Here is a 27747-nt window from a genome sequence, read left to right on the forward strand (position 1 = left end):
GGTTTTTGTTTCTTGGAGAAATTCCTTATTTCTCCTTCTATTTTAAATGATATTCTTGCTGGATAGAGTCTTCTAGGCTGTAAAATTTTCCCTTTTAGAACTTTGAATATATCATGCCACTCTCTTCTGGCCTGTAGTGTTTCCGTAGAAAAATCAGTTGAAAGCCTTATGGGGGTTCCCTTATAATTAACTGTTTGTTTTTCTATTGCTGCCTTTAGAATCCTCTTTGTTTTTAACTTCTGCCATTTTTATTATGTTTTTGTGTGGGCTTATTTGGGTTCAACTTGTTTGGGGCCCTCTATTCTTCCTGTATCTTGATATCTGTTTCCTTTAGATTTGGGAAGTTTTCAGTCATAATTTTTTCAAATATATTTTTCAATCCCCTTTTCTTTTTCTTCTCCCTTTGGAATCCCTATTATGTGTAGATTGGCCCAATTTATGTTACTCCATAGATGTCTTACATGGCTTTCATATTTTTTCAGTTGTTTTTCTGTCTGCTCTCCTCAATGGGTGATTTCCGTTATCCTCTCTTCTGAGCATCTCAGGCTGTGGTGTCCTGGGAGGTGGTACCAGAGGTCTGTGTGGCTCTCTGCTTTGCCCTCCTCATTCCAGCTGCTGCACTGTTCTCTGAAGCTTTTTTTTTTTTTTTTTTTTTTTTTTTTGTTGTTGTTGTTGTCTTTTTAGGGCTGCACCCGTGGCACAAGGAGGTTCCCAGGCCAGGGGTCTAATCGGAGCTACAGCTGCTGGCCTACGCCAGAGCCACAGCAACGCTAGATCCGAGCTGCGTCTGACCTACACCACAGCTCAAGGCAATGCTGGATCCTTAACCCACTGAGCGAGGTCAGGGATCAAACCTGCAATCCTGTGGTTCCTGGTCAGATTTTTTTTTCTGTTGTGCCGTGATGGGAACTCCTCTCTGAAGCTTTGAGGTCCCTCTGTCTCGGCTGATCTCCCTATCAGTTGGGTGGCTTCCCAGGGGGTGGGTTCCTTTCCTCTTTCACAGCTCCCTCTCAGGAGTGCTAGTCACGTCCTGATTCCTTTCTCTTTCTCTCTTTTTTTTCCTTTTGTTCTACCCAGTTATGTGGAGAGGTTTCTTGCCCTTTGTGGAGGTTTAGGGTCTCTGCCAGTGTTCTTTAGATGTTCTGTGTGAATCGTTCTATATGTAGGTGGTTTTTCAGGATGTGTATGTGGGATAAGGTGAGCACCTCATCTTACTCCTCTGCCGTCTTGATCCTACCCTTGTTTAACCTTTAAATCTTTGTTTCTTTGTTGAAACATTTCTTGTAGTTTGTAGATCTTCGCCTCCAGTTTTTTCTGAGATCTTGGATCATCTTTACTGTCATTACTCTAACGTCTCTTTCATAGAAGTTGCTTATCTCCAGTTCACTTAGTGTTTTTCTAGGGTTTTGATTTATTCCCTTATCTGAGTCATGTTTCTCTGCCTTTTCTTTCTTTTTTTTTAATTTTTATTTTTTTCCATTATAGCTGGTTTACAGTGTTCTCTCAATTTTCTACTGTACAGCAAGGTGACCCAGTTACACATACAGGTATACATTCTTTCTCTTCCTTTTTGTTTTGTATAGTTTTTTTTGTGTGGTCTCTTTTTTGTAGGCTGCAGGGTTGTAGCCTGTCTTGCTTCTGGTGTCTGCCTCCTTGGGGGTCACGTTGATAAAGGGGCTCGTGGCAGGCTTCCTGATGGGAGGGACTGGTGCCTGCCCACTGCTAGATGGAGCCGAGTCTTCTCTTCTGGTGGGTGGGGCTCTGTCTCTGGGTGTGATTAGAGGTGGATCTGTGCCTGGGAGGACCTTAGGCAGCCTGTTTGAGAGGTGGAGCTTTGTTCCCACCCTTTTTGTTTGGCCTGTGCTTCTCAGCCCTGATGGGTGGGGCTAGATTTTTCCAAAATGACAGCTTCCAGGGGAGCTCATGCCAGTGGTTATTCCCAGGACCTCCACTCCCACTGTCCTTTCTCTACAGTGAGCAGCAGCCACCCTCTGCTTTTCCAGGATACCCTTTAAGACCTGCAGGTAGGGTCTGACCCAGATTCTTATGGCGTTCCCTCTTTGCCCCGGGACCTAGTGCACATGAAACGCTGCGTGCATGCTCCAAGAATGAAGGCTCTCTTTCCCCCAGTCCTGTGGAGCTCCTGCACACAAGCCCCCCTGCCTTCAATGCCAAATGCTGTAGGGGCTCCTCCTTCTCCTCCCCCTCCTCCCAATGCCAGATCCCCATGGCTGGGGAACCTGATGTGGGATTCAGAACTTTCACTCCTATTACAGAGACTCTGGGATATAGTCATTGGCCAGGCTGTGGGTCACTCCTGACAGGTATGGGATTGCTTGTATTGCAAGAGTGCCCCTCCTACCATCTCGATGTGGCTTCTTTGTCTGTGGTTGTAGGATATCTTTTTTGGTAGCTTCTGGTCTGTTTTACTGGTGGTTTTTCAGCCGTTCGTTGTAATTTTGCTGTTTTCATGAGAAGTGAGTTTGAGTCCTCCTATTCTGTCGTCTTGCCTTTCTTACCCTTATAATGAAAAACTTTAGATGTTAAGCTTACATAATAAAAAGGGGTACACATCGCTTTTTAAAATTCTTTTAGGGTGAACAAGAGCAAGAAAGGTCGAAATGACTGCTTGATACTTTTCCTTTCAAAGAAGTGCCTGTTCACTCTTTTGTTTTCTGTCAGCCAAATTCCCTCTCCAGGTCTGATAAGCTTTCCTTTCCCTTTCTGGTCCTTCATCCACTGTAACTCCAGTGTGAAGCTGTCAGTGGCCTGGTGGAGGTGGGAGTGGCTTTTATAACATTGGCAGGATTTCTTTGATTTATACACTGTTTCTCCCCTTTTTGTGTGTGTAGCCCTGGGCAGGCTTCTCAAGCTTGTCCCATGTTGAGGGTCCTAATCTCCAAGTCTTCCTTTGGCCTTTTCCTATTTCTGGAAGCTGTGTACGCCTTTCACTCTCTGGCCTTTGATATTCAGTAACGAAAGGTTATTCAGTGTCAATAATGATTGACTGCTTAGAAATGCTCATAGTATTTGGTCCCAGTGGTGTCATCCATTTATTTGACATTTTGACCACACGTATCCTGGGTTGGAGCACTCTTTAATCTAGCACCAAAGATTGCCCATGTCAGGGTTGAGAAGTGGGGCCCTGTCCTTAGTGCTCCTCTTGTCAGGTTCAGTGGCCGTCATCCTTGGTCATCCGGGGCACCTCTAACCCTTGGTCAATCATTAGGGACTTCCACCAGTCCTCTGCTTCTTCCAGTTATGTAATTGGTGTGCAGAAGCACGCACTGCTAGGCACCAGGGAACCCCAGATGATTCAGATACCTTTGCCTGTGTAAGCGAGGCATCGTGATTATATTTAGGGAAACTCCTTTAAGAATTATTTTTAGGTCCTTCTTTTCAGGTTGTCTCTTGGTCTCTTCGGGTTGGTAAACCATATGGTCCAGAAACTGTCTTGTTAGGGAGGAATGATGTGGTTATCCCTCACCTGTCCTATCTGCGAGCTCCGTGGGACTGGTGGGTTTGGTTGCTTGAGGATAGGTTGCCCCTGGCTGGGTACGGGTGGGGGAAGCCCGGCTGTGGCTTCTGTTCTGGGCCCCATGTTGCTTTGGCTGTAGCAAGGTGCGCTCTGCATTTGTGAGGGATCATCAGCTGACCCTGGCTCTCCTTATACCAACAGAGCACCTGGGGTGGCTCAGCCACCTCCCGGCTGAGGATTGGAGGGGATGGTCATTTGCAGCTGTCACTTGCATAGGCTCGAGTCAGGAATCCTGGCCTTTGTGGGGCTCTGGGGTATGTGGGGTGCTGTGTTGATGCAGGATGTGTTGGGCTGAGTAGATTGAGAGCAGATGCTCCTTGCTCAGGGTCCAGAGTCTGTTAGAGCTGATATCTAAGGAAGCTGCTGCAAAATGCTAATGGAAACGGGGCAAGCAAAGTGGCTGGGAGTATCATTCTCTAGAAAAATAATTGGGGGTGGGGGGGACTGTACCCGTGGCATGCAAAAGTTCTCAGGCCAGGGACTGAACGAACCTGAGCCACAGCAGTTCAACGCCAGATCCCTAACTGCTAGGCCACCAGGGAACTAGATTATTTTTTTTTCCCTTCAAGTTCTGACACAACCCTCCTGGACATCATGCCATCCCTTGCCCTGACCTTGTCCCTGACACTGAGCGTTGGCATGGTCATATGGCTCTACCTCAGGGCCGACATGCAGGTCCTTCACACTGTCCGGCAAGTTCAGTCCAGCTTGCCTACTTGCTTGCCACTACTCGCCCACTCCAAATGCCATTCTGAGGGAAGCCGTCCGACCTGGCTCAAGCTATGAGTAAGAAGTGGTGGGATTGCCTCCTGGTCAGCAGGAGAACAGTTTTAGAAAGAAGCAGAAGCTCATTGCAGGAGTTCCCATTGTAGTGCAGCAGAAACGAATCTGTCTAGTAACCACGAGGTTGCAGGTTCGATCCCTGGCCTCACTCAGTGGGTTAAGGATCCGGCATTGCTGTGAGCTGTGATGTAGGTCGCAGACACGGCTCAAATACTGCGTTGCTGTGGCTGTGGTGTAGGCCGGCGGCTACAGCTCCGACTAGACCCCTAGTAGCCTGGGAACCTCCATATGCCGCAGGTGTGGCCCTAAAAAGCAAAAAAATTTAAAAATAATAATAAAAAAAAAGCTCATTGCAAAAGGGACATGATATGCCTACAAAGAACAACTGACAAAATTAGGGGCATGTGTTTTCAAAGGCAGAAAAAAAGAGGCCAGTACCTGGAGCCTGGGTGGAGTGCCAGAAGGGAGGTTGGGGAATGGGGGAAAAATAGGGGAGTTACCTGAGGGCCCCTAGCCAGGCAGTGAAGGTGTCTCCATGGCTCTTCACACATTTCTGCCCCAGGGAGGAGAGGGAGAGATGCAGGGGCAGGTAGGAGAGTGGAGTGGAGGTGGTTGGGCTGGGGCTGCTGGCTGGAGCTCCCCCCTTCAGGGTGTGGCTATACCAGGCTTATACTCAAGTTGTTAAGAGAGTGGAGCCAAGGAAGGAGGCAGCTTGGTTGCCCAGCTCAGCCTGGGCCCCTCTCCTTAGGGAGCTCCTGGCACAGGGCATGGAAGTGCTTTGCCACTGGAGGGGTGGGGGAAAGATGCAAGATGTTCCAGAGCTGGTTCATACCTGTCAGGCTCTAAGCCTGTCTTCCGCTCCCCGTCTCCCCTGCTTAGGCCACAAAACCTCTCTGTTAGACACCAGATTAATTTGAAAATTGAGTTGCAGCTAGATGAGCTGATGTCAGCTTCAAAGTTCAGTGGTGTTTAATTAAAGCCATCCAGAGACTAAACCTGCTCCCAGGAAATTATTCTGACCGAATAATTAAAGAGAATAAAGGTTAGATTTGTGTTTCTGGCTAAGTCTGTGTTGCAGTCAGTATCTCCAAAACATGAATTCCATTAACCTTTCATGAACCAACATTAAATTGCTTTCAATTAGTTGTCATTCTAATGAAAGTAGAGTCACACAGAAGAGCCTTTGTTTATGCTTGGTGTCTGCTCCCTTTTCTTCTCTGGAATCATGTCCTTAAAGAAATGGTCACTTGGGAAATCAGTTCATAACTTTATGTGTCTGCCCACCCCTCCCTTAGTCAGGTCCTGTTCACTGAGCATCAGGAAGAATTGCGCCAGGAAAAGTAGGCACAGCCATAGCTGCAGCAGGGGGCCTGGGGTGGGTAATTCCTGCTGGGGCTGGGGCTGAGGTGTGTGATTGGCAGGAAATGCGTCCTGTGGCCTCAGGAGATCCAGTGAGGGACTGGTTAAGGTCGCATGCCCAGCCCTGGTGTACTTGGCCTGTGGAGGTGAGGCCTGGTCTTCCTGGGAGGGGGCCGTGCTTTGGAGAGGGTGTGCTGCTGTCACCATACTATGACCTAACTCTCCCTGAGCCTTTACGGTTTGGGTTTGGGTGGCCTCGTTCCTGCTGAGTGAGAGGTTGGGTTTCTTCCTGGACCTGTGTCCTGAGGGAACCACCACTGCCAGGCTCCAGTCTGGCCTCAGCAGGAGAGGGGAGGAGGTGGAACTTACCTGTACCTCGTCATCCAGCATATTTTTTCTTTTTGTTTTCCTGCATGGTTATGGACATGAGGTATTGGAACCAAGAATCTCTAGGCCATTCCAGGATTCCTCAGAGTGGATCTTTCCAGGCTCCCAGAGTGCAAGATGCAGGGAAGGGGGATCTTTCTTCAGTTCCAAGTCTGGGCAGAGGTCTAAGGTGTGGACCGTCCCTGTATTTTTGTGTCTTGGGAATAAGAATTGTGGCAGGGCGTGGGGAGGGCTTGCTGGTCTTTGCCCACCTCGTGCTGTGATCTGGCCTAGAAGCAGCTCACTGTGGTCTAGGAAATGGGCCAGATGCTGTTAGAAACAGAAGGGGCCGCCTGTGTAGATGGGCGTGCCTCAGGCTTCGGACCCAAGAGCAGCTCAGGTCCTGGGTTCCTAGTGCTGCCAGGCGACCTGGCCACTTCTGGGCTGGAGCAGGAAGTCTTGCGGGCTCTTCTTCTCTGATGCCCCAGCTTCCTGGGCTGTCTCTGGCTCCCCACAAATTTTCTGTTCTTCCTTGTGGGCTGCCGGCTGCCCTGTTGTCTTTTCCGCAGGGCTTCTCCGTGAACAGATCTGGGGTTACCTGAGGAGTGGCACACCGTCTCCTTATCAGACTAGGGACTTGTCCCACCTTCACCGAGAGGAACCCTTACAGCCCACACCATCCATTCTGTAATCACCATTTTGTCAGACTCTGTGCTGGGCAGCAGAGACCAGAGAGAGGTGACGCTGTCACTGGCCCCCAGAGCTCAGAGAATGATGGGCACAACCAAAGTGCAGCAGCGCCGTCCAGAGGCAGGGCCGGGGCCCTTGAAGGCAGGTGCGTTCTCAGAGGGGCGCTGTGTACATTGCACAGTGATGTGGAGGTGGCTTCCTGCTCAGTCCAGTGGGGAAAGGCAGTTGGCCGAGGGAAGAGCACGTGCTGATGTGTGTGTGAGCATCTTGGATGTGTGGTGAGGAGGTGGGAAGAGGAGAGTGTCAGGAGCCAAAACAGGAGAGGGAGGCTTGGGCCAGGGGCCGGGCAGAGAGGGCGGACTCTGGTTGGTGAGCAATAGTGTGTGTTTTGAGTGGATGGCTACAGAATCCGGTATCCTTTTGCTTCTTTTGAATCCATGGTGTTGCTATGGAGACAGATCGGAGAGGGAAGACATGAGGCAGTGGACTCTTAAGAGTTACTACGAGGAGCTCCCTGGTGGCCTAGCAGTTGAAGATTTGGCATTGTCACTTCTGTGGCTTGGGTTCGATCCCTGACTCAGGAGTTTCTGCATGCTGTGGGTGTGGCCAAAAAGAAAAAAGTTACTATGAGAGTTCAATTGAGAGATGAGGGCCTGGGCAGGGGCTGGGGAGAGAAGCATGGATCCCAGGGATGGTAGGAAGCACAGTGGATGCAAGCCGACGATTAGTTGGGCTTTGGAAGTAAAGGTGAGGTAGGCTTCTGGGTGCTTCTGGGGTGGCCTAGCCTGGCCCCTGGTGAATGGACATGCAAGATGGGAGGTGAACAGGGCAGGGCATGTTTTGTTGGAAAAAATGGATTCCCTGTAAGCTCTCTAGGTGAAGAATTCAGTAGGCATTTGGGTCTGGAGATGAGGTCAGGGGTCTGGACTGGAGGGAACTGGAGAGGTGGTGGGATGCAGGGCGGTGGGAACCTGGTGCTGCGTGCTGTCAGGGGGTGTGTGGGCTGAGGAAGTAGAGGGGCAGATACAGGTATTTCAGGAGCAGGTGGGGGACAAGAGGTGGCTCATAGGATCTGAGGACAGAAGGAAAACATCCATCATGTTTTGTGGAAGAAGCAGACACAAAAGAGCCTACCTTGTGGTTGCATTTATGTAAACGTCAAAACCGGGCCGAACCAGTTGATGGTGATAGAGGACAGGACAGAGCTTACTCCAGCCTCTCCACCGGGAGGGCCACAGGCAGCCTCGGGCGCTAGAGGCACGCAGCTGTCATCTGGGGGGTGCGTGCACGTGGAGGCACATCACAGATGCCCTGAGATCTCTGCACTTGACTCTAAGTTGTATCTAAAAAAGTCATTAAAAAGTTAAGAAAGGAGTTCCTGTTGTGGCGCAGCGGTTAACAAATCCGACTAGGAACCATGAGGTTGCAGATTCAATCCCTGGCCTTGCTCAGTGGGTTAAGGATCTGGTGTTGCCGTGAGCTGTGATGTAGGTTGCAGATGCAGTTCGGACCCCGTGTTGCTGTGGCTCTGGTGCAGGCTGGCGCCTACAGCTCCGATGCAACCCCTAGCCTAGGAGCCTCCATATGCTGCAGGAAGCGGCCCTAGAAAAGGCAAAAAGACCAAAAAAAAAAAAAAAAAAAAAAAAAAAGTTAGATGGAAGCATAGGGGAGGAAAAGCGATTCTCCCACCCTTCTGAGTTCTTGGCCAAGACCCCTGTAGTAAAAGACATGAACAGAGAAAAGCAGACAAATTTATGAACGTGTGTACCTCGTGTACAGGGGAGACACCCCGGGAAGATGTGCTGCTCCCCGAGGGGGCTTCGAATTCCGGCTTAAACCCTGGGTTAGTGGGAAAGGGGCAGGGAGGGAGGCCTGCTGGGGGAGAGAACCTGAGTATTAGGGCAGATGAGGGGCCCTTTGAAGAGCGGGTAGGAGGTGTGGTGGCTGCGACAGGCGTAGCTGGTGTGGAGTGGACTCCGGTCTCCTCTCCTGTGAGGAGGGTCCATCTCCCCTGGGGGATGAGACTCCAGGGAGAGGATCTGTGAGGATCAAGTTCCTTTGGGAGCGTCTGTCTCCACAGATGGGGGAGGGGGAGGGGCTCAGAGAAAGCCTCGTTGTATCGGCTGCTTTTCTGGTGCCTCCAGCTCAAGAAACCCAACATACCAAAGTGGCATCTTTGGGGCTGGCATCTTCTGCTCTCCCTCAGAAGGAAAACGGAAGGAAGGGAAAAAGGGGAAAAGGGGAAGGAGGGAGGATGGAGGGAGGGAGGAAAGGACCTCAGAGCTGCATGTACCTGGCAGGAGAGGATAGGCTGTTCAAGAAGGAGGACGAGGACCAGTGTCTCTCATGCGCCCTGAGTTCAAGCCCAGGCTGGGCTGGATCCCAGAGTGAGCGGCCTGGGGGCTGCCCTCCCAAGGTCACTAGTGTGTCTTCAGCCCTGTTGAATGAGCAGCAAAACACAGACCCCAACCCTGCATCCAAACAGGGCAGAGCGAAGATCCTCAGGTCAAGGGCATACCTGAGAACTCTCCTGTGCTTGGGCCGCAGCTCCCCGCAGTGCAGGTGGCCGCTCTTTGGTTGTCCTCCCAGCCAAATCCCGGTGTTTAAATTTGATAAGGTTTAATTAAAAATGTTATTAACTACTATAATTTAATTTAAAATAACTTCCTTCTATTTTAATGTGAGGGTTTCCCATAGAAACCACTTCAGCCTCAGTGGCCATGAATGGCAGCTTTATTAATGGAACCATCTGCAGGCTCTCCTAACAGTCTGTCGCCCTGCTCGTCATACTTCAGTGCAAACATGGTTTATCATGATAGAGGCCCAGCCCGTCACCCGGAGGGGACAGCCTTCCCTGCACCCCGAGGTTGGAACAGCCCACCTGCTTCTTACAGCCCTCAGATGCCGGATTCCAGGGACTTCGAAGGCAGGTGGGGTCAGAGCCGTGCGCGCGCCACAATGTTTCTCTCCCGTGAATCAGATGCTCCTGGTGGGCAAACCCTTGCTCTCTCTCTCAGACGGAGACCAAGGAGATGGGGCCAAAACCTCGCTCAGCCCGCAGTGAGAAATGCCTTGTTGATCACAGCCTATGTCACATTCTTCACTTGGCCCCGCAGAAGGGCTGACCCACCCTCGAGTGGGACTGGGGTGAGATCTCACTGGTGCTCCAGGGCCCTGTGAGGCTTTGAACCCTAACACATTCTTCCAAGACAGAAGGGGCTCTTGGCTCAGCTCAGAATGAATTCATCTTCTAAGTGGAGATGTCAAGGCCTGGCAAACACTCCTGCTAATGATTCGGTGCTGAGATATTCATGGGCAGCAAACAGTGAGCCCCATGGAAATGGGTCTGCCGGTGAAACCAGGGGGCCGTCACTCTCACAGGAGAAGGCCTGATACCTCCTCTCGTTCTGCAGCAGTTTCACCAGGGTCTGCTAAAGAGTGGAATGCTTTTTCTTGTCACTTTATTAATTCTGAGTAAGGGGAGGTGATGCAGCCCGAACACCTGAGGGAAGGCAGCCATGGCGCAGCTTCAGAGGACATTTCCAAAAAAGGGCGTGAGCACCAGTGACCCTCCAGTCAGCAGAAGGGAAGCCAGTGGGGACCCCGGAGGAGGGAGAGGGGGTGCAGAGCTCCCAGACCCAGTGAAGCGTAGGACCCCTCCCTGGGCAGAGCTAGGCATCGGCTGCCTCTCTGGGAAGCTTCTGTGCTCCCAGAGCCCAGCTTTACAGCCACACCTCTGACCAGCAGTGTCCCGGCCTCGCCTGGGGCTCCTCCAGGCCCACACTCTGCTAGGAATTCTCCTGCAGGCACTCTGGGGCCGGATGGTACCGTTTCACGTCAGTAGTGTTCTATTTGATCGTAGATGGAGGACATCAAGTGCACAAGGACAGAACTTTTATTAAAAACTTTCTGTTTTTGCTTACTTTCTTTTCCATATACCCTTTAAAAGCATAAACAGGGAGTTTCTACATCTTTTTTTTTGCTGTTTTAGGGCCATACTCATGGCACATGAGGTTCCCAGACTAGGGGTCAAACCCGAGCTGCACCTGCGACCTACACCACAGCTCACAGCAACAGTGGATCCTTAAGCCACTCAGCGAGGCCAGGAATTGAACCTGTATCCTCATGGATACTAGTTGGGTTTGTTTCCACTGAGCCACAATGGAAACTCCTATTTTTTTGGTCATGCCCAAGGCATGTGGAAGTTCCCGGGCCAGGGACTAAGCCTGCGCAGTAGCAGTGATGGCGAGCCACTGCAGTGACAAGGGCGGGTCCTTAACTCCCTGTGCCACAAGGGAAACCTGAGGGCTTCACTTATTAAGAAGTTATTTTTCCTTGCTAGGGCCCTTTCTTCCAGCACTCACGTTGTTTCTCGCTCCTTTAGTGCGATCCTGCAAAAGTGAAGTTTGCCAGGAGTTGAAATCAGTGGGTGTAATCCCACTGATATGTGGAGTCCTCAGTGCCAGCAGTTATGCACATTCATCTCTGTTTCTGGGCGGCTCCCTAGGAAAATCTATTTTCAGGACTGATGTTTACATTGCTGAGGGAGAGGAGAGGCAAGATCAAAGCCCCGTGGCCGCACCAGGCCGGAGGACTAAGGGGGAAGCAGCACTTGACCAGCGCAGTGCAAAGTTGCTACACTGCTTTTTCAGTGAAATGGAAATTGCTCAAAGGTTGGAAAACAAGGGAGCAGTGTCTCCACACTCCATAGGTTTAAACTGAACATCAGGAACTGAGGGCATAGGAGCCAAGAAAGGCAGCAAGGGCAGAGGGCAGGTGTCCCAGCACAGCCTGGAAACTCTGCCCCGTGCTCCAGCTGTTGGGGGATGAGAAGAGTCCCTCAGAGCCCAGAGGCGCCTTTTGCAAAGCCTACGACTTTCTGTCGTTCTTCTATATACCAGTCTCAGATCCTTCCTACCACTTTAACCTGTTTCTTTCTTGTTAGTAATAATCACTCAATTATTGTTGTGCAGCAAGCACCTCCAGTAAAGCACAGGGCTGGCCCCAGGGCGGAAGGACTTGCTGCTTGGCTTCTCATCTGTAGGTTTCCTTATCTGTAAAATGGAGATAAATTTAGGACTGTTGAAAGAATTGAACGAGTTAGTACATGGAAAGCACTTCAGTGTTACATTAAGTGTTAGCTCTTGCCATTATATAGCATTTAATTCTATGGATGTGCCATATTTTATTTTTGGCCATGCCCACAGCATGTGGATGTTCCCGGGCCAGGGATCAAACTCATGCCTCAGCAACAATCTGAGCCACAGTAGTGACTCGGGATCCTTTTAACCTGCTGAGCCACACAGAAACTCCTGGATGTGTCGTATTTTAATCATTGAACCACTCGGGTTATTTGTCATCCATTTCTTGTTTTTGTCCTTTGAGATAGAGAAGTGGTCCTCTCAAGCTTGTCTGCCAGATCTCTGAATTGGTAACATTAAAACAAAACCCACAAATGTGTTCAGTTCAGCAAGCTATGGTCTCCTGAGGATGTCGCCCGTGGATACAGAAATGAAACACACTGACGTCTCTAGAGGAGACACTGAAACTTTCTTTTGGGATTATTTCTCTTTTAGTTCTTTCGCTGTCTTTTAGATCAGAGGTTATTTTTGTAGGGATCTACTAATGAGGGTGAAGTAGAAATGCAGGTTTCCTTTGGAGAAGGTGAACTGATTAGCACAAAAGGTGTAGCATTACCTGAGTCCCTGAGGAGAGCAGGAGCTGTCCCTTACAAAGGGTTGCACCCAGTTTTTGGGAAAAATGCCTGACTTCTTCTGTGGTCCTTGACACCAGTCCTTGGCATCCTAGGCATTGGTGTCATGTGTAGGGCCTGTTTCTGTGATGGTGACAGGAGGGCAGCGCAAGGACTGAGATGACGTAGGCCCTCTGCTGTGTCCCATCTCCTTTCCACAGTGTCTGCACATCTTCGTTCTCATCCTTTCCTTCTGTTTCTTAAGAGCTTCAGCTTCGAAGTCACATCACACAAAGTCCTGGGGTGGCGGTCATCCCAGTAAGCGAATGCGGGCCTGTTCCTGAACCTCCCCTCCCACTCCTCGCCCACAGGCTCTGCACCACGGGCTCAGGGTGTCTGGGACGCTGGCCACACAGGGAGGCCTCCAGCGGCAGTTCTGCTCCACCCAAGGCCTGCGTGTCTGGTCTCCTTTGTCCTAAAACCCTGTTCTTGTCCTTAACAACACTCTTCACTCAATCCCAGATTTAAGCAGGAAACCCAGTTCCTTGTGGAAGTTACACTACCACTTCAGTGTGTTCAAGATCTAACTCACTGTTATTTCCCCACGAACAAATTCCTTTTTTGGCTGTTCTTTAAAAAAATCACTTTAGTGGGTTTGTATTGCTGCCTGTCAGCCATTTTTGTTTGCGAATTGGTGAAAGAGGAATTCCTGCCCCAAGACAGCCTCTCAGGGATCAGTACATGTGAGTGGCTCTGAACATATATTCTAGTCACTAGAGTGAATAAGGTGACAGTGAAAACCCTACATTTCCATGTAGAAACTGTAAAACCGGGGAGTCGATTGAAAAAAATACTCAGTGTGATTCTTCATAAAGAAAAATTTGTAGCAGCTAAGTTATGGTTGTGGTATACAGGGGATGAAGCACCCAGCAACTCAGGGAGATGGAGAAAGCAGGGAAGCGGCGTCCTACTGAGGTCAAGGACTTCCCGCAGGCTGACACAGGGGAGGCGGGCAGTGGAAGGGGTCAGGCAGGTAACCAGGATCACCAGGTTAAACATTAGAGAGAGAGCGCAGACATGACACAAATTAAAACAAAGCTGGGCCCTATTAGATGGAAGCATAAATCAGAAGTAATTTCCTCTAACATTATGCGATGGAGTCCATTACCAGAGCGCTGTATCCATGGCAGTGGTCAACTGATAAATGTGCCCTTCTGAACCGTGTCTTCTGATAACTGGGTAGTCATGGGAACTAGCAGCATCAATGAAAAAAGACTCAAGACACACGTTTAGAGAGACAAATGAAACATTATTTTTTAATCTTCAAAATTTTCTGCCATGAGACAGGAATGCATGATAGAAATGGCTCAACATCTTCACATGAAACACTTGGATTCATTTTCATTCACAAGTTTTTCTAAAAACGTCTACAATTTCATAATCCCACCCACTTCCAACCATTATCACAGATTTCATTGACTGTTAAACAGTAGTTGCCAGCAATTGAGAGCTGGAGCTCCTTCTGCGTATTAGTAGTGTCTTGAAACTACCAGCCAAGAGTATCACGATTATAAATCTCATTGTACACAGCAACCCCAAAGGTGACGCATGTCCCCAGATAAACTCCCTGCTTATCATGGAGAGCGGTATCCCCCAGGTACTTAAGGAAATGCTTTTTCTTCTAGAATTACTTGTTCATCTCATAGTATTTTCCTTACAGGGAAGAGCACATGCTGACCTGATGACTTAATCACCACAGCTGATAGGCAAATATATGTGCCTGATACTGCTGCTGCTCTCTGATAATTATGTACAGACTGAAAAATGATGGGTTCCTTGGAATCTATCTCTTCTTTTGAAGAGAACTACTTTGAGGTTTTTTTTTTTTTTTTTTTTTTTTTTTTTTTTGAACAGTTTGTAAACAAAAGGAAAGAGATATACATGGACACAAAGACACACAGAGATACACGGAGTATTTTCAATGTGGCGTCTGTCTTCCATAGAGATACACACACAGAGTAAGTGTATACACTCACCCCTCACACATACACACACCCTTACACACAGCATGTGAATACAAATGTTGTGAGTGTCCTGGGGAGTTCACTGGAGTTTGTATATTACCAAATGGTGATGAAATACCTGATTTGTATTACTCCTGAGAAGATTCTAGAAGGGAATGACAGTTTTGATGCACTTTGGAATGGCACAATCACGTAAACACTTGCATACTTAAGACTTTTTAACTCATCCAAAGTTTCTAAACATGATCTAACCAAAAAAAAAAAAAAAAGATATCAAAACAATGCAGCAAGTTAAAAAATAAAACAAAGTTTTTTATAATCAAAGTATAAACAAATATATAGGAAATGCATATTTGTCAGTAATTATTTTGAAAATAGGAAACATACACTTAAGGAAAACATAATCATCTGACAAAACTTAAAAAAACTATCCAATGCATAATAATACATGCACTGCCCAAAACAGCAGAGGACAGCCACATCAGAGTTGCAGGGCTTATAGCAAAACTCCATCAAAGAAAAAAATCACCATACAGAGCAAGTCTGTTAAGTATGCAATTTATAAAAAAATTACTATTTTGAACACTCCTATAAAAAATTTGCAATTTGCTGAGTATTTTATCCCTCAATCTGTATAAAAATTATAACTAAACCAATGAATTTCAAGCACCAATTCAATCTTAAATTTACTGTATTAATATCTCTGTTACTGAGGGAACAAATTAGGATGAAGGCTAAGCTAAAATTAGCCAAATTTATTTAGCTTTATAGGCATGCGGTTTTTTCTCTTCTAGTCACTTGAATGCCAAACATTTGAAAATGTTTAGGCCGGTAAAGGAATCCTTGGAGGAATCCATTATTTCTGAGTATCAACAGTTTCATATACATTAAAAGCTCTTTAACAAACCACTGCTTTCTTAGCTCTAAGATAAAATATAGATATTTTGCACACAGGAAATAAAGGGACTATTCCTCACTCTGACTTAGAAAAGGCAGCACCTACGTAGTACACTATCAAGCACATCTGGACATCTACTGGCAGGCTAAGGAAATGGTGGTGTTATTCAAGAAGGCAACACCACTGCTCGTGGCAAAACTGAAGTTTTTCTTAACTAAAAGGTTTTTTTGGTTTTTCTTTTTTTTTCCTGACTTCTTTTTTCAGCGTTAGGAAAAAAAAACATAGCATAGTCTGAGCCAGCAGATGAGTAACAGTGTCTGTGATGCCTCTGGTTGTTCCTGAAGAAAACCTGTTCTGATAGCAAGGGGTTTATATCTATACAACTGATGTTTTTGTTTCCAGTATTTACATCACAGCACTCACACAGTAATTTCTGAGACATAATTAATGTTTCAGTCTTTTCCTATTAAGTTTGGTTAATTTTTAACACACACCAAACTGAACCTTTAGATCGACTGCATTTAAGAGACGGAAGATAAGACTATTGAAAACAGATTACGTGGAAACCAGAATCTCCACCAATAGTGACTCTCCATCACTTCCTGGCCTGTTACCTGAACTGTCACCAGACCACATGCAGTTGAAGGAAGAAAGTGAACCGCACTGAAGCCCTGGTGTTAGGACAGGGGTGAGGGGTCTTGCTGGTCCTCGGGAAGAGCGGCTTCGCCGTGCTCCTCGCTTATCTCACTGGCTGGCTCTTCACAGACAGGCTCGCCCAGCTCTTCACTGCCCCCCTCGCTCTGCTCCTCGCTGCGGCCTTCGCTGGGCTCCACAGTCTGTTCCAGGCTGTTCTCCAGAAGTGTGGGAGAACTGCTTACCCTACTTTCTTCTTCAGCTGTCTCATTTGAGGGCTGGGAAGGAGGTGGCGTGGGAGTATCGGACTGCATGATGCTCTCAATGGAAGAGATGGGGGCTTTGGTTAGCGTAGTATCCGCTACAATCTCATTTTGAGGCAGAGGTAACTTTTCCACAAGTTTCCACTGAATGATGCTCATGTCTTTTCCACCAGTTGAAATCAGGTGACTGTCATTGTGAGTAAAACTGACATTGGTGACATGGCTGCTGTGGGCACTGTACTTGTGACTGGGAGCCTACAGGAAGCAAATCAGGAAAATTAAACTCACTCTTTACGTGCCTGCTGACAGCAGTGGAGGTGACTGAGTTAGGGAGGGTCATTCAGCTTGTGAAACAGGTAATGCTGATCAAAAGGACAAGTCACTAACTCTGAGGAATAAAGTCAGCAGTAATTTCCTTTTAATATCTATTCATATGGGAGAAAATGTCACTGGACAGCTATACTTTTAGACTTTGGGAAAAAAAAAAAGTCTCTTTTGGATGTCAAGTTGGTATACTTTGTTAGAGTTTAGTTAACTCTCCTACTGAGATGATTGAGGGAGAATTCACTAGGTTATACATGATTACAGATGATTTAGGAGTTTTATATCGCTGATCATGTGTCACAAATACTTTAAAATGAACAAATTTGGATAATAAACAAAAATGAATAAAACATCACTAGCTGCCTTCTCTGTTGTCTCCTTTACCTCGAGGAAGGAAAAGACAAGTGCTGCCTGCTTGGATGCTCACAGATGGCCCCATTTTCTCCCCGTGTCTAGTATTAGACAGTCATCAGCAGCCCTACAGAACTCTTCTCACTACCGACACAAAATTACTTCCAAAGGCCCTATAACACTAGTCTTTATTAAACTGATTTTACCTTCGCTTTGGAGCAGGGATACTGAAACAGATGGACTTTGCAAAAGTCATCAGCCACAGCGATCACTCTTCTATTGTGGGAGCGCACGAGCGCATTGATATCTGTCCCATCGGATCCTTCTGGCCAGACACCTTTGATATGGGAACATGGGGGTGGGGGAGAAAAATTAGCCTGAAAAATACAACTGTCATGCTACATGTGTTTGTTTTAGAATCTTGCTAATTTTCATCTATATTCAAATTCTTAGCTGCTAAACTTCCTTATGGCTCCAAACTTCTTTCAGATGATGAGATTTTACCCCAAATCTAGTTAATAATAAACAAATAACCTCAAGATGGAAAATTTAAGACTTTACACTCATAAGTACTCACTGGTAACCAGCAGGTGGTGCTAATAAATAATTTTAGTTTTTAGCTTGTCTCCCCCGAGCATTAAGAGTTCCCTAAGTTTCTAGGTGGAGGGGAAATTCTCAGTTATTTCTGCAGCAAAGTGCAGAGACAATGCCACAGCCCTGATTGTGCAAAGTGGACTCTGGGTAATCTGTGTAGAACTTCTACACCTATTCATTTGTCCTTTTCAGGCAGGCTCTTTAAAAAACCTCAGAGAGATTCTGAGGCATAGGCCATCCATGTCTACCATGCTGTCCACGGAATTTTCCTGGAACTATTATTTATGTCCAAAGGTTGATATACCAAGTTTACCCTGAATCACTATGAGGCACTGGAGATTATGCTCAACACAATGAGCACAAACCTCTGCTAAACTAGATTTAAAATGTGTATCATCTGAGAGGCTGGCCTCCTGTATGTAGCTCAGTACTATTCTAGAGAACACTTTTTTTTTTTTTTGGTAAACTTACTAAAGACAAGTTGGAACACTTAACTAACATCTCTTAATAAGTAAATCAAATACTATTTCATTAACATAACTAGGTACTTTACCAGCTACTGGCCACTGCTTCAGCTTCACCCAAAATAATGAAATTGTTTATGGACAAGTCAAGGTTATTTTAATTTCTTTCTAGCCCAGTAGGCCTCTCCACCTCTACAGCAGCTGTGTTCAGAACAAGTACCTATTATTTTTCTAATGCACCATAGCATAAAGAAATGTTCAGATATACCGTCGGGATGGAGGGGAGTCCGCCTTCAGAGGGCAGAGACACACTGTTAAAGGGAAAAGCCCTAGTATTTTCGGCACTGCTTTAGGTATTGGTGCCACATCCATGTCCAGTACTCTAATAACTGAGCATAACATCTTTCCTTTTTTTTTTTTTTTTCCCCCTGGCATGTGGAAGCTCCTGGGCCAGGGATCAAACAAACCCAGGCCACTGCCAGATCCTTAACCCTCTGAGCCATAAGGGAACTCCTAACATATCCTTTTAATTCTATGTAAACAGGCTTGATTATTTTAACTTTTCCATTTATCTTCTAACTTTCTCAGAAGGATTTTTACAAATTGGTTAAAAACAGAAAACTGTCAAAGGGCAGATTTCTGGAAATGTCCAAAACATCAGATTAGGAATCATCTCCAAATTTTAGCTTTAATAGCTACTAAAATGTCTTAAATGTAAACAAATGGTACTGGGACAAGTGGACACCCACACACAAAAGATTAACGACTGCTGACAGGCATGTGGAGCAGAGAACCTTCATACGCTGCTGGTGGGACGTAAATGGTGTAGCTGCTCTGGAAAACAGTCTGGCAGTTCCTCAAAAGTGAGACACAGAGTTAGTTACCATTTGATTCTGCAATCCCACTCCTAGGTATATACCCAGGAGAATGAAAGCACGTCTACACGAAAACTTGCACATGACTGTTCACAGCAGCATTATTCACAATGGCTGAAAAGTGGAAACAACCAAAGTGTCCATCAACTGATGATAAAATGTGGAACAGCCATACAAGGGGATATCATCCCACCATGAAATGAAGCAGTGCTCCATGCTCCAACATGATGGCCCTTGAACGCTTTGTGCTAATGGCAAGAAGCCAGTCTCAGTGGGTAATATATTGTATGACTCCATTTATATGAACTGTCCTGAACAAGCAAATCCTTAAAAGAAAGTAGATCAGTGGTTGCTGGGGGGTTGTAGAGGGGGAGGTGGGGAGTCACTGCTAATGGGCAGAGAGTTTCTTTTTGGGGCAATGAAAATGTTCTGAAATTACAGTGATGATGGCTGTACAATTCTGAGAATATGCCAAAACCACCTAATTGTACACTTTAAATAGGGAAATTATATAGTATGAATGATATCTCAATGAAACTTATTTTGAAAATGTTTTTACAAACTTGAAAGCTTCGATTTTTCAACTGAAGGAAAAAAAACATAAGGCAATCTATACTATTATGTAAAAGCTTTTCCCTTTCAATTATCTTTCACATTTATTGGGGACCAAAAGTCTGCTAGATTCTGTAGAGAATAAACCTTGTATTGGTTCAATCCTAATACATTTAACTTCTCTGAATTGGCCATTAAAAGTGATAACACTGGCAGTTCCCGTCGTGGCTCAGCGGGTTATGAACCCGACTAGTATCCATGAGGATTCGGGTTTGATCCCTGGCCCTGTTCAGCGGGTTAAGGATCTGGCGTTGCTGTGAACTGTGGTGTAGGTCGCAGATGTGGCTTGGATCCTGAATTGCTGTGGCTGTGGCAGAGGCTGGCAGCTGCAGCTCTGATTAGATCCCTAGCCTGGGAATTTCCATATGCCCTAAGTGGGGCCCTTAAAAATAAAAAAAAAAGTGAACACTAAAGAACCCAGGTAGCCGATTTTCCATTTAGAAAGTTAAGCAAGCATTATATGTAAAGCCCCCACAAACCGCCTTTCCCCATCAAGGGTCGTCGTGTCCTTACCGAAGACTTGAAAGCCTAGCACACAGGTATATGTTGTCCAATCGATGTCCTTACAGTGTGATCGATTCCTGATTAGTTTGCAGTTCTCTTTAATGTCCCCTTTAAATTTAGAAACAGGAAGTATAATCATCGTGCCGTGTACAAATATATTGGAAAATGCATTTTGATTCAAACGAGCCATGTTTACTTGTATTTATAATCCATACACCAAAAAACATTAAGGCATACTTGAAAAGGAAAAGAAAGTTATTTAATAGGGTTTATAGAACTACAAACCATTTCCCACCAAAGTTCCTTTTTCTTTAAAAAGCATAAATTCCCATCCATTACACTCCTTCCTCCCACCAGGAAAGGCTGTTAAGTACAGAGCCATTCACAGCAGGATCAGTCTCCCTGAATAATTTATGACATTTAAGTGAACTCATTACTTTCTTTGAGACTCTCATTCCTTAGCCAGCTCCAAGTAGCGCACCTGCTTCGTCAGGTTGGAGGGCCCAGTGTGCAGTGGCTGCACAATAGATTCCATGCAGCCTGCTCATTACCGCCCCAACAGACACATTTCTACAGTACGTGACCATTCATACTTACAGTACAGTATCTCATAGTCTCCCGAGTTAGACATTATATACTTGTTTTCTGGGGACCAGTCAAGGTGTGTGATATAGCTGGAATGTCCCTAGGAAGTAACACACCGACTATTAGAAAGCATTTCAAGTTCTGAACAATACAGTTTCACAGTAGTCAATACCATCTTCTGAGTAGCCATTCACCGGGAATCTTTCAAGTACAGAGAACAGTATCACAGCCTCTGGAACTGAACAGGGCTCACAGCAAGTCTTTAGTTCTTCACCCTATGTTCTTGGGAGCCAAGGAACTAAAGAGCTCTGACCACAGTGGAAGCATTAAGCACCTGGAACCTGGGGGCATCTTGCTAGTCTTTCCACCCAGATACCAGCATCAGGTACCACCTGGCCCAGGACAGACAGTCTCTCAAACTTATGCCTTAGAAGACACTGCAACCTCAGGCATTACTGCAAGTTACTAGTGTTTCTAATTAAAGTGACTTCATTTTTGAGAACAAAGTACTGGTTCTAGGTTGTGTATAGACTATTTTTCTTGGGCTGCTTCCTTGGCACCCGTGGCACAGCCACAGTCACATGGAGATCGAGGGAAAGCTCCTATCTCCAAAGACTACTTTTGGGGAAAAGTTAACCAACATGGCACTCCCTCTGAACAGCTGGATGCAGTAATCATCTGACTCCTTAAATAAGACAGTGATCTTTTTCTTTCTTTCTTTTTTTTTTAAATGAGAGTTGCAATGTTTATTTCAGGTTCTCTCTTGTTTTTTTTTTTTTTTTTTTTTTTTTTTGTATTTTTTTTTTTTTTGCCACACAGGCAGTATGTGGGAATTCCTGGGCCAGGGACTGAACCTACGCCACAGAGCGGCAACCAGAGCCACAGCGGTGAGAACGCAGGAGCCTCAACCCGCCAGGCCATCAGAGAGCTCCCAACCCGCTAGGCCATCAGAGAGCTCCCAACCCGCTAGGCCATCAGAGAGCTCCCAACCCGCTAGGCCATCAGAGAGCTTCTGCCTAGGTTTTACTAACACTGGAAATTCAAACAAAACATTACTAAATGACATTTTGTTGGCTCCACATGTAAGCACTTGATGATATCCAATGAACTACTGCAGATAAATCACACAGGTCTAATAGTTTATACCAAAGTCAATGGAGACTCAAAATCTTATCTCCTATAGTCTGTACTAAAACATATTTAATTTCTGTTGTACTTTTTGAATTACTTTCTGCTCACATAGTTTTTAAAGTTAATAAATTTAAAATACCTTGGGGTAGTTTTTTTTTTTTTAATGATTTACACAAAGTATTTTAATTATTCCAGTAGTCTGTCGAAGTCTAATGACATGTCCTAAAACCTCTTCAGATCCATAATCTCCACCAGAGTGCTGCATGCTAAATACCCATATTTATACACTTAAATTATGTGATTTTGAGAACTGTGAAGCTTCCTGAAATCACTGGCGATTAGGTGGTATGTTAGAAAACGGGTTGTTGGGAATCACTTGCTGGGCACGTGGGAAACCTCCCAACCTAACGCGAAACCAATTTCAATGCCAGAAAGACGCATATGTTTCTTGGATATTTCCTGAATATGGCAGGAAGATGGGGATCACACAGTTTGTTTTCATAGTGTTCCCATGAGTCTGATGCCTGGCTCTGGCACCCAGAGAAGCCAGGCTTCTAAGATAAGAACACCACTGTTACATGAATGAAGGATTTGACTTACTAATCATGGTAAATACTGACCTCCAAGAAGTATTCATCCTAACACAGAAGCATTGTTTGCATCTTTGCGAAAAGACCTTAATAGCATTGTGAGGATTTATCACATGTAATTCACATCAGTGTTGGACACAGAACGTATTTAGATGGTAAATCTATATAAAGTATTGTCAAAAGCAACTCTTGAGTAGGAAAGTCCCTAAATTTAGAAAAGATCTTGGTGAAGTTATCAATTCATATTAGAAAACAGAGTGAATATGTTTTCACTGGTAAGGAGTCCAATAAATAAGCAAAGAATAGATGCAGCCGCTTCTTGGGAGTCTATAATGTTGCCTTTCCAGACACTACCTCAGAGTGTCCTCGCCCCACCCAATGCACAGGCCATGAAAGCACATGCGCAACTTGGGGCCTAAACCCTTAAACATCACCCCAAAGGCACAGACATGGTTGGGGGCAAAAAGTATGTCTCCCTGAAGAGAAACAGGAGAGTATTCTAAGCTGGCATTTCATCACTGTCCTTAAGCAGCTGAACGGTGTAACCATAATAACAGTCCCAAGTGATAGCGCCTGAGAGTACATCCTGGAAAATCAAGAAATATTTCAGCTAAATCTTTGTCAATTGCATAGAAAGTCATCCTCTAAAGGGAGGTTTGTAACCCAGGCTGTGTATTAATGTTACCTGAGGAATTAAGTCCAGAGGCGCTGAGTCAGGGCATTTTTTCCTAAGTATGTTATGTAGCCAGGTGTCCCCTCAACCACCTAGGGTGGTGCTAGCCAATGGAATTTTCTGCAGTGATGAAATGCTGTGTATCTGCACATTCCAGTGCAGCGGCAACCAGTCACCTGTGGCTTCTGAGTACTCAAAATGTGCCCAGTGCTCCTAGGGAACTGAACTGTATTTAATCTCATAAACAAAGCTGTGGTTAGTAGCTGTGATGCTGGACAACGAAGGTTGAGAAGAGTCCATTGTTCCTCTATTGATTTGAAATACCTCTTTTATTATCTAGTAAATTTCCATATAAACCAAGGTCTGTTTTTGGATTCTCTTTTCTGTTCCATTAGTCTATCTGCCTATTCCCAGCCAACTCTGATAGTTTTGTGGTATGTGGAAAATTTCAGATGAACTTTAGAACCATTTTATCAAGCTCATAAATATCATGTTGAAAATTTAAAGAATACATCACATTTAGAGAATACTTGTAGAGAACAGTTTTTTTTTTTTTTTTTTTTCCTCCATGCCTATGGCATGTGGAAGTTCCAGGACAGGGATCAAACCTACACCACAGCAGCAACCAGCGCCACAGCAATGACAATGCTGGATCCTTAACTGCTAGATTGCCAGGAAACTACTTCCACCACATTTTTGATGTGCTTTGCTGGTTTGAGGGAAAGCTGATCTTTCAAGAAGACTCCAGAGTGTAACCTATAACCTATCCAATCCAACCTTTACAGTGTAGACCTGCAGAGCATAGTTTATCTATTACACATTTTCTCCTTTTAGGTTCCCAGAGAGAACACTATATCCTAAACTCTGTTGCAACTACGGATGGCAGAAGTCACGGAGTGGAGCTTATAGGAAAACTTTAAGAGAACTAACTTAGGAGGAGGAGTGTCGTTTTCCCCCCTTGCTCTGATCCTTTCTTCCTGGAACCAGGATGTGATGACTGGAGTTCCAGCAGCACCTTATTGAGGATGATGGAGTACAAAGAAAGATGGATCCTGAGTTCTTGATGACTTCTTTTATTCTTTTATTTACTTATTTATTTATTTAGTCTTTTTAGGGCCTCACCCGCAGCATATGGAGGTTCCCAGGCCAGGGGTCCAATCGGAGCTGTAGCCGCCGGCCTATGCCACAGCCACAGCAACTCAGGATCTGAGCTGCGTCTGCGACCTGCACCACAGCTAATGGCAACGTTGGATCCTTAACCCACTAAGCAATGCCAGGGATGGAACCTGCGCCCTCATGGATGCTAGTCAGGTTCGTTAACTGCTGAGCCACAACGGGAATTTCTGATGGCTTCTTTTAAATGAGAGCATATCCCTCATTTGCAATATAATTCCTTACTGTTTATAGTAATGTTGAAATACATACTGCATTCATTATATGCGTTACTTTCTTGGAGATTTCTAGCAGAGTTTAAAAGTCTTTTCTCACTTTTTTTTAAAAAATTTATTTTGATTTACCAAAATCCTGACAAAAAGAACACTTAATTTACCAGCACCTCTTGGTTTTTCTAATAGACTTTGTAATGCTTATTAGTATCTCACTGCAATGTTAATACAGTGTATCTCCTGGGCCCAGATATTTGAGTAGCAGGGTTAAAGGGTATGCAGGAGTCTGAATCAAACAGAAAGCTATTATGTTGACATTCAGGGATAAGTTTCAACCGCTTGGTTACAACTTATTTAGAGGGACACTTCCTAAATTTCTAAGCCCAGTAGTATGCTTTTGAAGCTATGGGGTAACTTAAATGTTAACTAGTAACAAGAGATATTGGAAACAAAACAGAAAAAGGCATGTTTTTAGAACTCTAAGAGCAGTTCCAATTGCCACATTTTAATCTTTACAACAATCCTCTAAAAGTAGGATCTATTATAATCTCCAATTTTAAGATAGTAAAATCAAGACTCAGATAAGTTAATTAACTTGCCTAAAGCTGCAAACTAGTAAGCGGCAGAGCCAGCATTAGCCCAGTTTTCTGTGTCTTATGTCATAGCAGACAACAGATAAAAGTAGTTAATATGAGACTATAAGACAGCTGGTGGAAGCAGACAGCAAGGAGAAGTGAGAGCTGGAAGCAAAGCACAGAACAGAAGATAATTAGAAAAGTAGAGTGGTTGAGCCTTTCATTACAGCCTCAAAGTACTATAAACTTTAACAGTTCCTAAAGATATCTCAAAATACTTTCATATGCTCAGAAGATAAAAGCTGCCTAACTAGAGAAGGCCAGATCTCATGCAGCTGGATAAACTGCCATTTTTCAACATTGCCAAGGTCACTCTCATCCAGTGTCACACATTGCTCTTTCCTTTCTGCAGCAGTGGCTGTGCTGTAAGAGCACAGTACAAAAACATTTGTATTGAAAAAATTTTCCTACCTTGGGAAGTTTGCTTTACTAAGAGTTAGGGAGAACAGGGTGCAGGTCCCAGATCTGCCACCATGTCAAGATGTGACCAAGGACCAAGTCATTTATCTTCTCTGAAACTCAGTCTCTTCAGCCGTAAAGTGAGGGCTGAGCTAAGTAAGTGTTACAGTGCTACCTGTAAAACTTTATGATTCCACAAGATTATATTTGATATATATTCTGTTTACTAAGATGTGAACTTTTTAAAAAGGTTGAGGTAAAAAATAATTAAGAAAATTTGGTGCCTGGTAGGGTAAATGTTTAAATAATTTGAAAACTCCTTTCAGTGGAACATTTCATTTGATCATGTACAGTGAGGCACTATTATACTCCTATTCCATATCCCAAATATTAAGATAATAAATTGGTTAAAAGATAGATTTAAATAAATTAATGGATACTGATGCATAATTTTTGTCAAAAATTATTTTGGATAAAAATACAATATTTTGGATAAATTCTGAAACAATAAGATGCTTACAGATCAGTTTATCAGCTAGTTTTAGCACAAAGTACAAAATATGCCAAGAAAAAAAACCAAAAGTCTTTTCTATGAATAGTAAATGGCCTGGGTTTTATTTATAAAAACATTTCTAAAAACTCAATTGGAGTATAGTTGACTTACAGGGTTGTGTTAGCTTCAGGTGGAGAACAGAGCAAATCAGTTATACATATACATATATCCACATATATTCATTCTTTTTCAGATTCTTTTCGCATAAAGATCATCACAGACTACTGTGACTATAACTATTGATTCTGTGTACAGTAGTGTGTATATGCCACTCCCAACCTCCAATTTATCCCTCCACCTGCCCAAGGTTTCCCCTTTGGTAACTGTTTTGGGTGGTTTTTTTTTTTCCTTCTTTTGTCTTTTTAGGGCCACACCCATGGCATATTGAGGTTCCCAGGCTAGGGGTTCAATCAGAGTTATAGCTGGTGCCCTACACCACAGCCACAGCAACGCAGGGTCCGAGCCTCGTCTGCAACCTACACCACAGCTCATGGCAATGCCATATCCTTAACCCACTGAGGGAGGCCAGAGATTGAACCTGCATGCTCATGGATACTAGATGGGTTTGTTAACCAATGAGCCACGAAAGGAACTCCCTGTTTAGTTTTAAAATCTTTGCATCATTCTTTCTTTCATTCCCCTAAAGCTATTTTGTGATAAAGACTGTTAAAGGATCTGTGCCACTAATTCATCAAGAGTTAATCCTAAACTGATTGCTAACATAGATAACAACTGCCTCATGTTTTATAAAAATCATAGTTAATGTACACTGAATAATTCCTATTTGCCAAGCACTATTCTAAGTGTTTTATATGCCTTAGCTTATTTTAATCCAGGGAAGTAGAAAGTACTATGATTCTCACTTTACAGATGAGAACACTGAAATAGGTTTAAATAACTTGCCCAAGGTCACACTTATGGGTGGTCAAACAAGAGTTAAAATCCAGATAGTCTGATCCCAAGTTTGTGCCCTTAACTACCGTGCTATATACTGCCTGCCTTTCTCGTTCTGTCCTCAGCTTGAATGTGTACTTTTCTGAGGACAAGGAATAAATCTTATGTATATTCCCAGTACTTAGAACATTTCGCTATTTGGCAGACTGCCTGACATAAAGTAACTCAGTATGTCTACTGAATTGAATCTAATCTGCACCTTACAATGATAATCAATTATAAATGCAACAAATTAAAGGAAATATGCTTCTATTAATTCTCTTAATGTAGAAAAATATCCATATAAATTGTGTTATTTTTTTGGAGTTCCCCATTGTGGCTCAGGGGTAATGAACCATGAGGATATGGGTTCAATTCCTGGCCTTGCTGTGAGCTGTGGTGTAGATCAAAGAAGTGGCTCCAATCCTGAATTGCTCTGGCTGTGGCGTAGGCCAGCAGCTACAGCTCCAACTGGACCCCTAGCATTGGAATTTCCATATGCTGCAGGTATGGCCCTAAAAGGAACAAAAAAACAAAAAGTTATTTGTAGTAGTAGAAAGGTCACATAGGAAATTGCAGTATTGAGGGTGGGCAGGATTTGGGACATTGAGATGAAAATGTGAGAGATAGCCTTCCATTTCTGACCCACTCCATTTAAAGAAAGTGCTATTTTCTAAGGATCCTAAGGAAATAGCTTTGACTTATGAAACTGCCTTAAAACTAGCAGTCAGAGGTAAGTATTAAACTCTCATCAAAGGAGACATCTTTTTAGAGCATAGAGGGCACTGCAATATTCTGCTGCCAGGTAATCTCAGTTTTCAAAGATAGAAATTAAAGTTTAAACCTGCTAAGTTTAAAGCTGATACTTCAATGTAAACATTTAACTCTCTTTT

General features: G+C 44.7%; 1 protein-coding gene and 1 long non-coding RNA gene across 17 annotated transcripts in view; both read right to left on the reverse strand.

The window, feature by feature from the left end:
• The window catches only part of LOC146404854 (uncharacterized), a 1116837-nt gene continuing 1089090 nt past the window's right edge, over nt 1-27747 (reverse strand). Inside the window, exon 3 of one of the 3 annotated variants that reach the window (XR_014842150.1) lies at nt 1-4430. This is a non-coding gene — a long non-coding RNA (uncharacterized LOC146404854). The remainder of the gene's footprint in view (nt 4431-27747) is intronic. The other 2 variants (XR_014842152.1, XR_014842151.1) reach the window with 2 other exon arrangements.
• The window catches only part of EML4 (EMAP like 4), a 150007-nt gene continuing 135976 nt past the window's right edge, over nt 13717-27747 (reverse strand). For all 14 annotated transcript variants that reach the window (XR_014842088.1, XR_014842086.1, XR_014842087.1 and 11 more), the window contains 4 exons: nt 20568-20655; nt 19980-20078; nt 17128-17258; nt 13717-16501 (listed from right to left, as the gene is read on the reverse strand). Coding sequence is in view for 9 of the 14 variants with exons in the window: in XM_021087582.2 (XP_020943241.1) it covers nt 16028-16501; nt 17128-17258; nt 19980-20078; nt 20568-20655 (792 nt within the window). In the remaining 5 variants the exon portion in view is untranslated. The remainder of the gene's footprint in view (nt 16502-17127; nt 17259-19979; nt 20079-20567; nt 20656-27747) is intronic.

The sequence above is a fragment of the Sus scrofa genome, chromosome 3 (genome assembly GCF_054392235.1).
Source record: "Sus scrofa isolate SSC_HxYL_T2T_F1_AM1 chromosome 3, Sscrofa_HxYL_maternal_Yorkshire_Landrace_v2.0, whole genome shotgun sequence".
NCBI lineage: Eukaryota > Metazoa > Chordata > Mammalia > Artiodactyla > Suidae > Sus > Sus scrofa.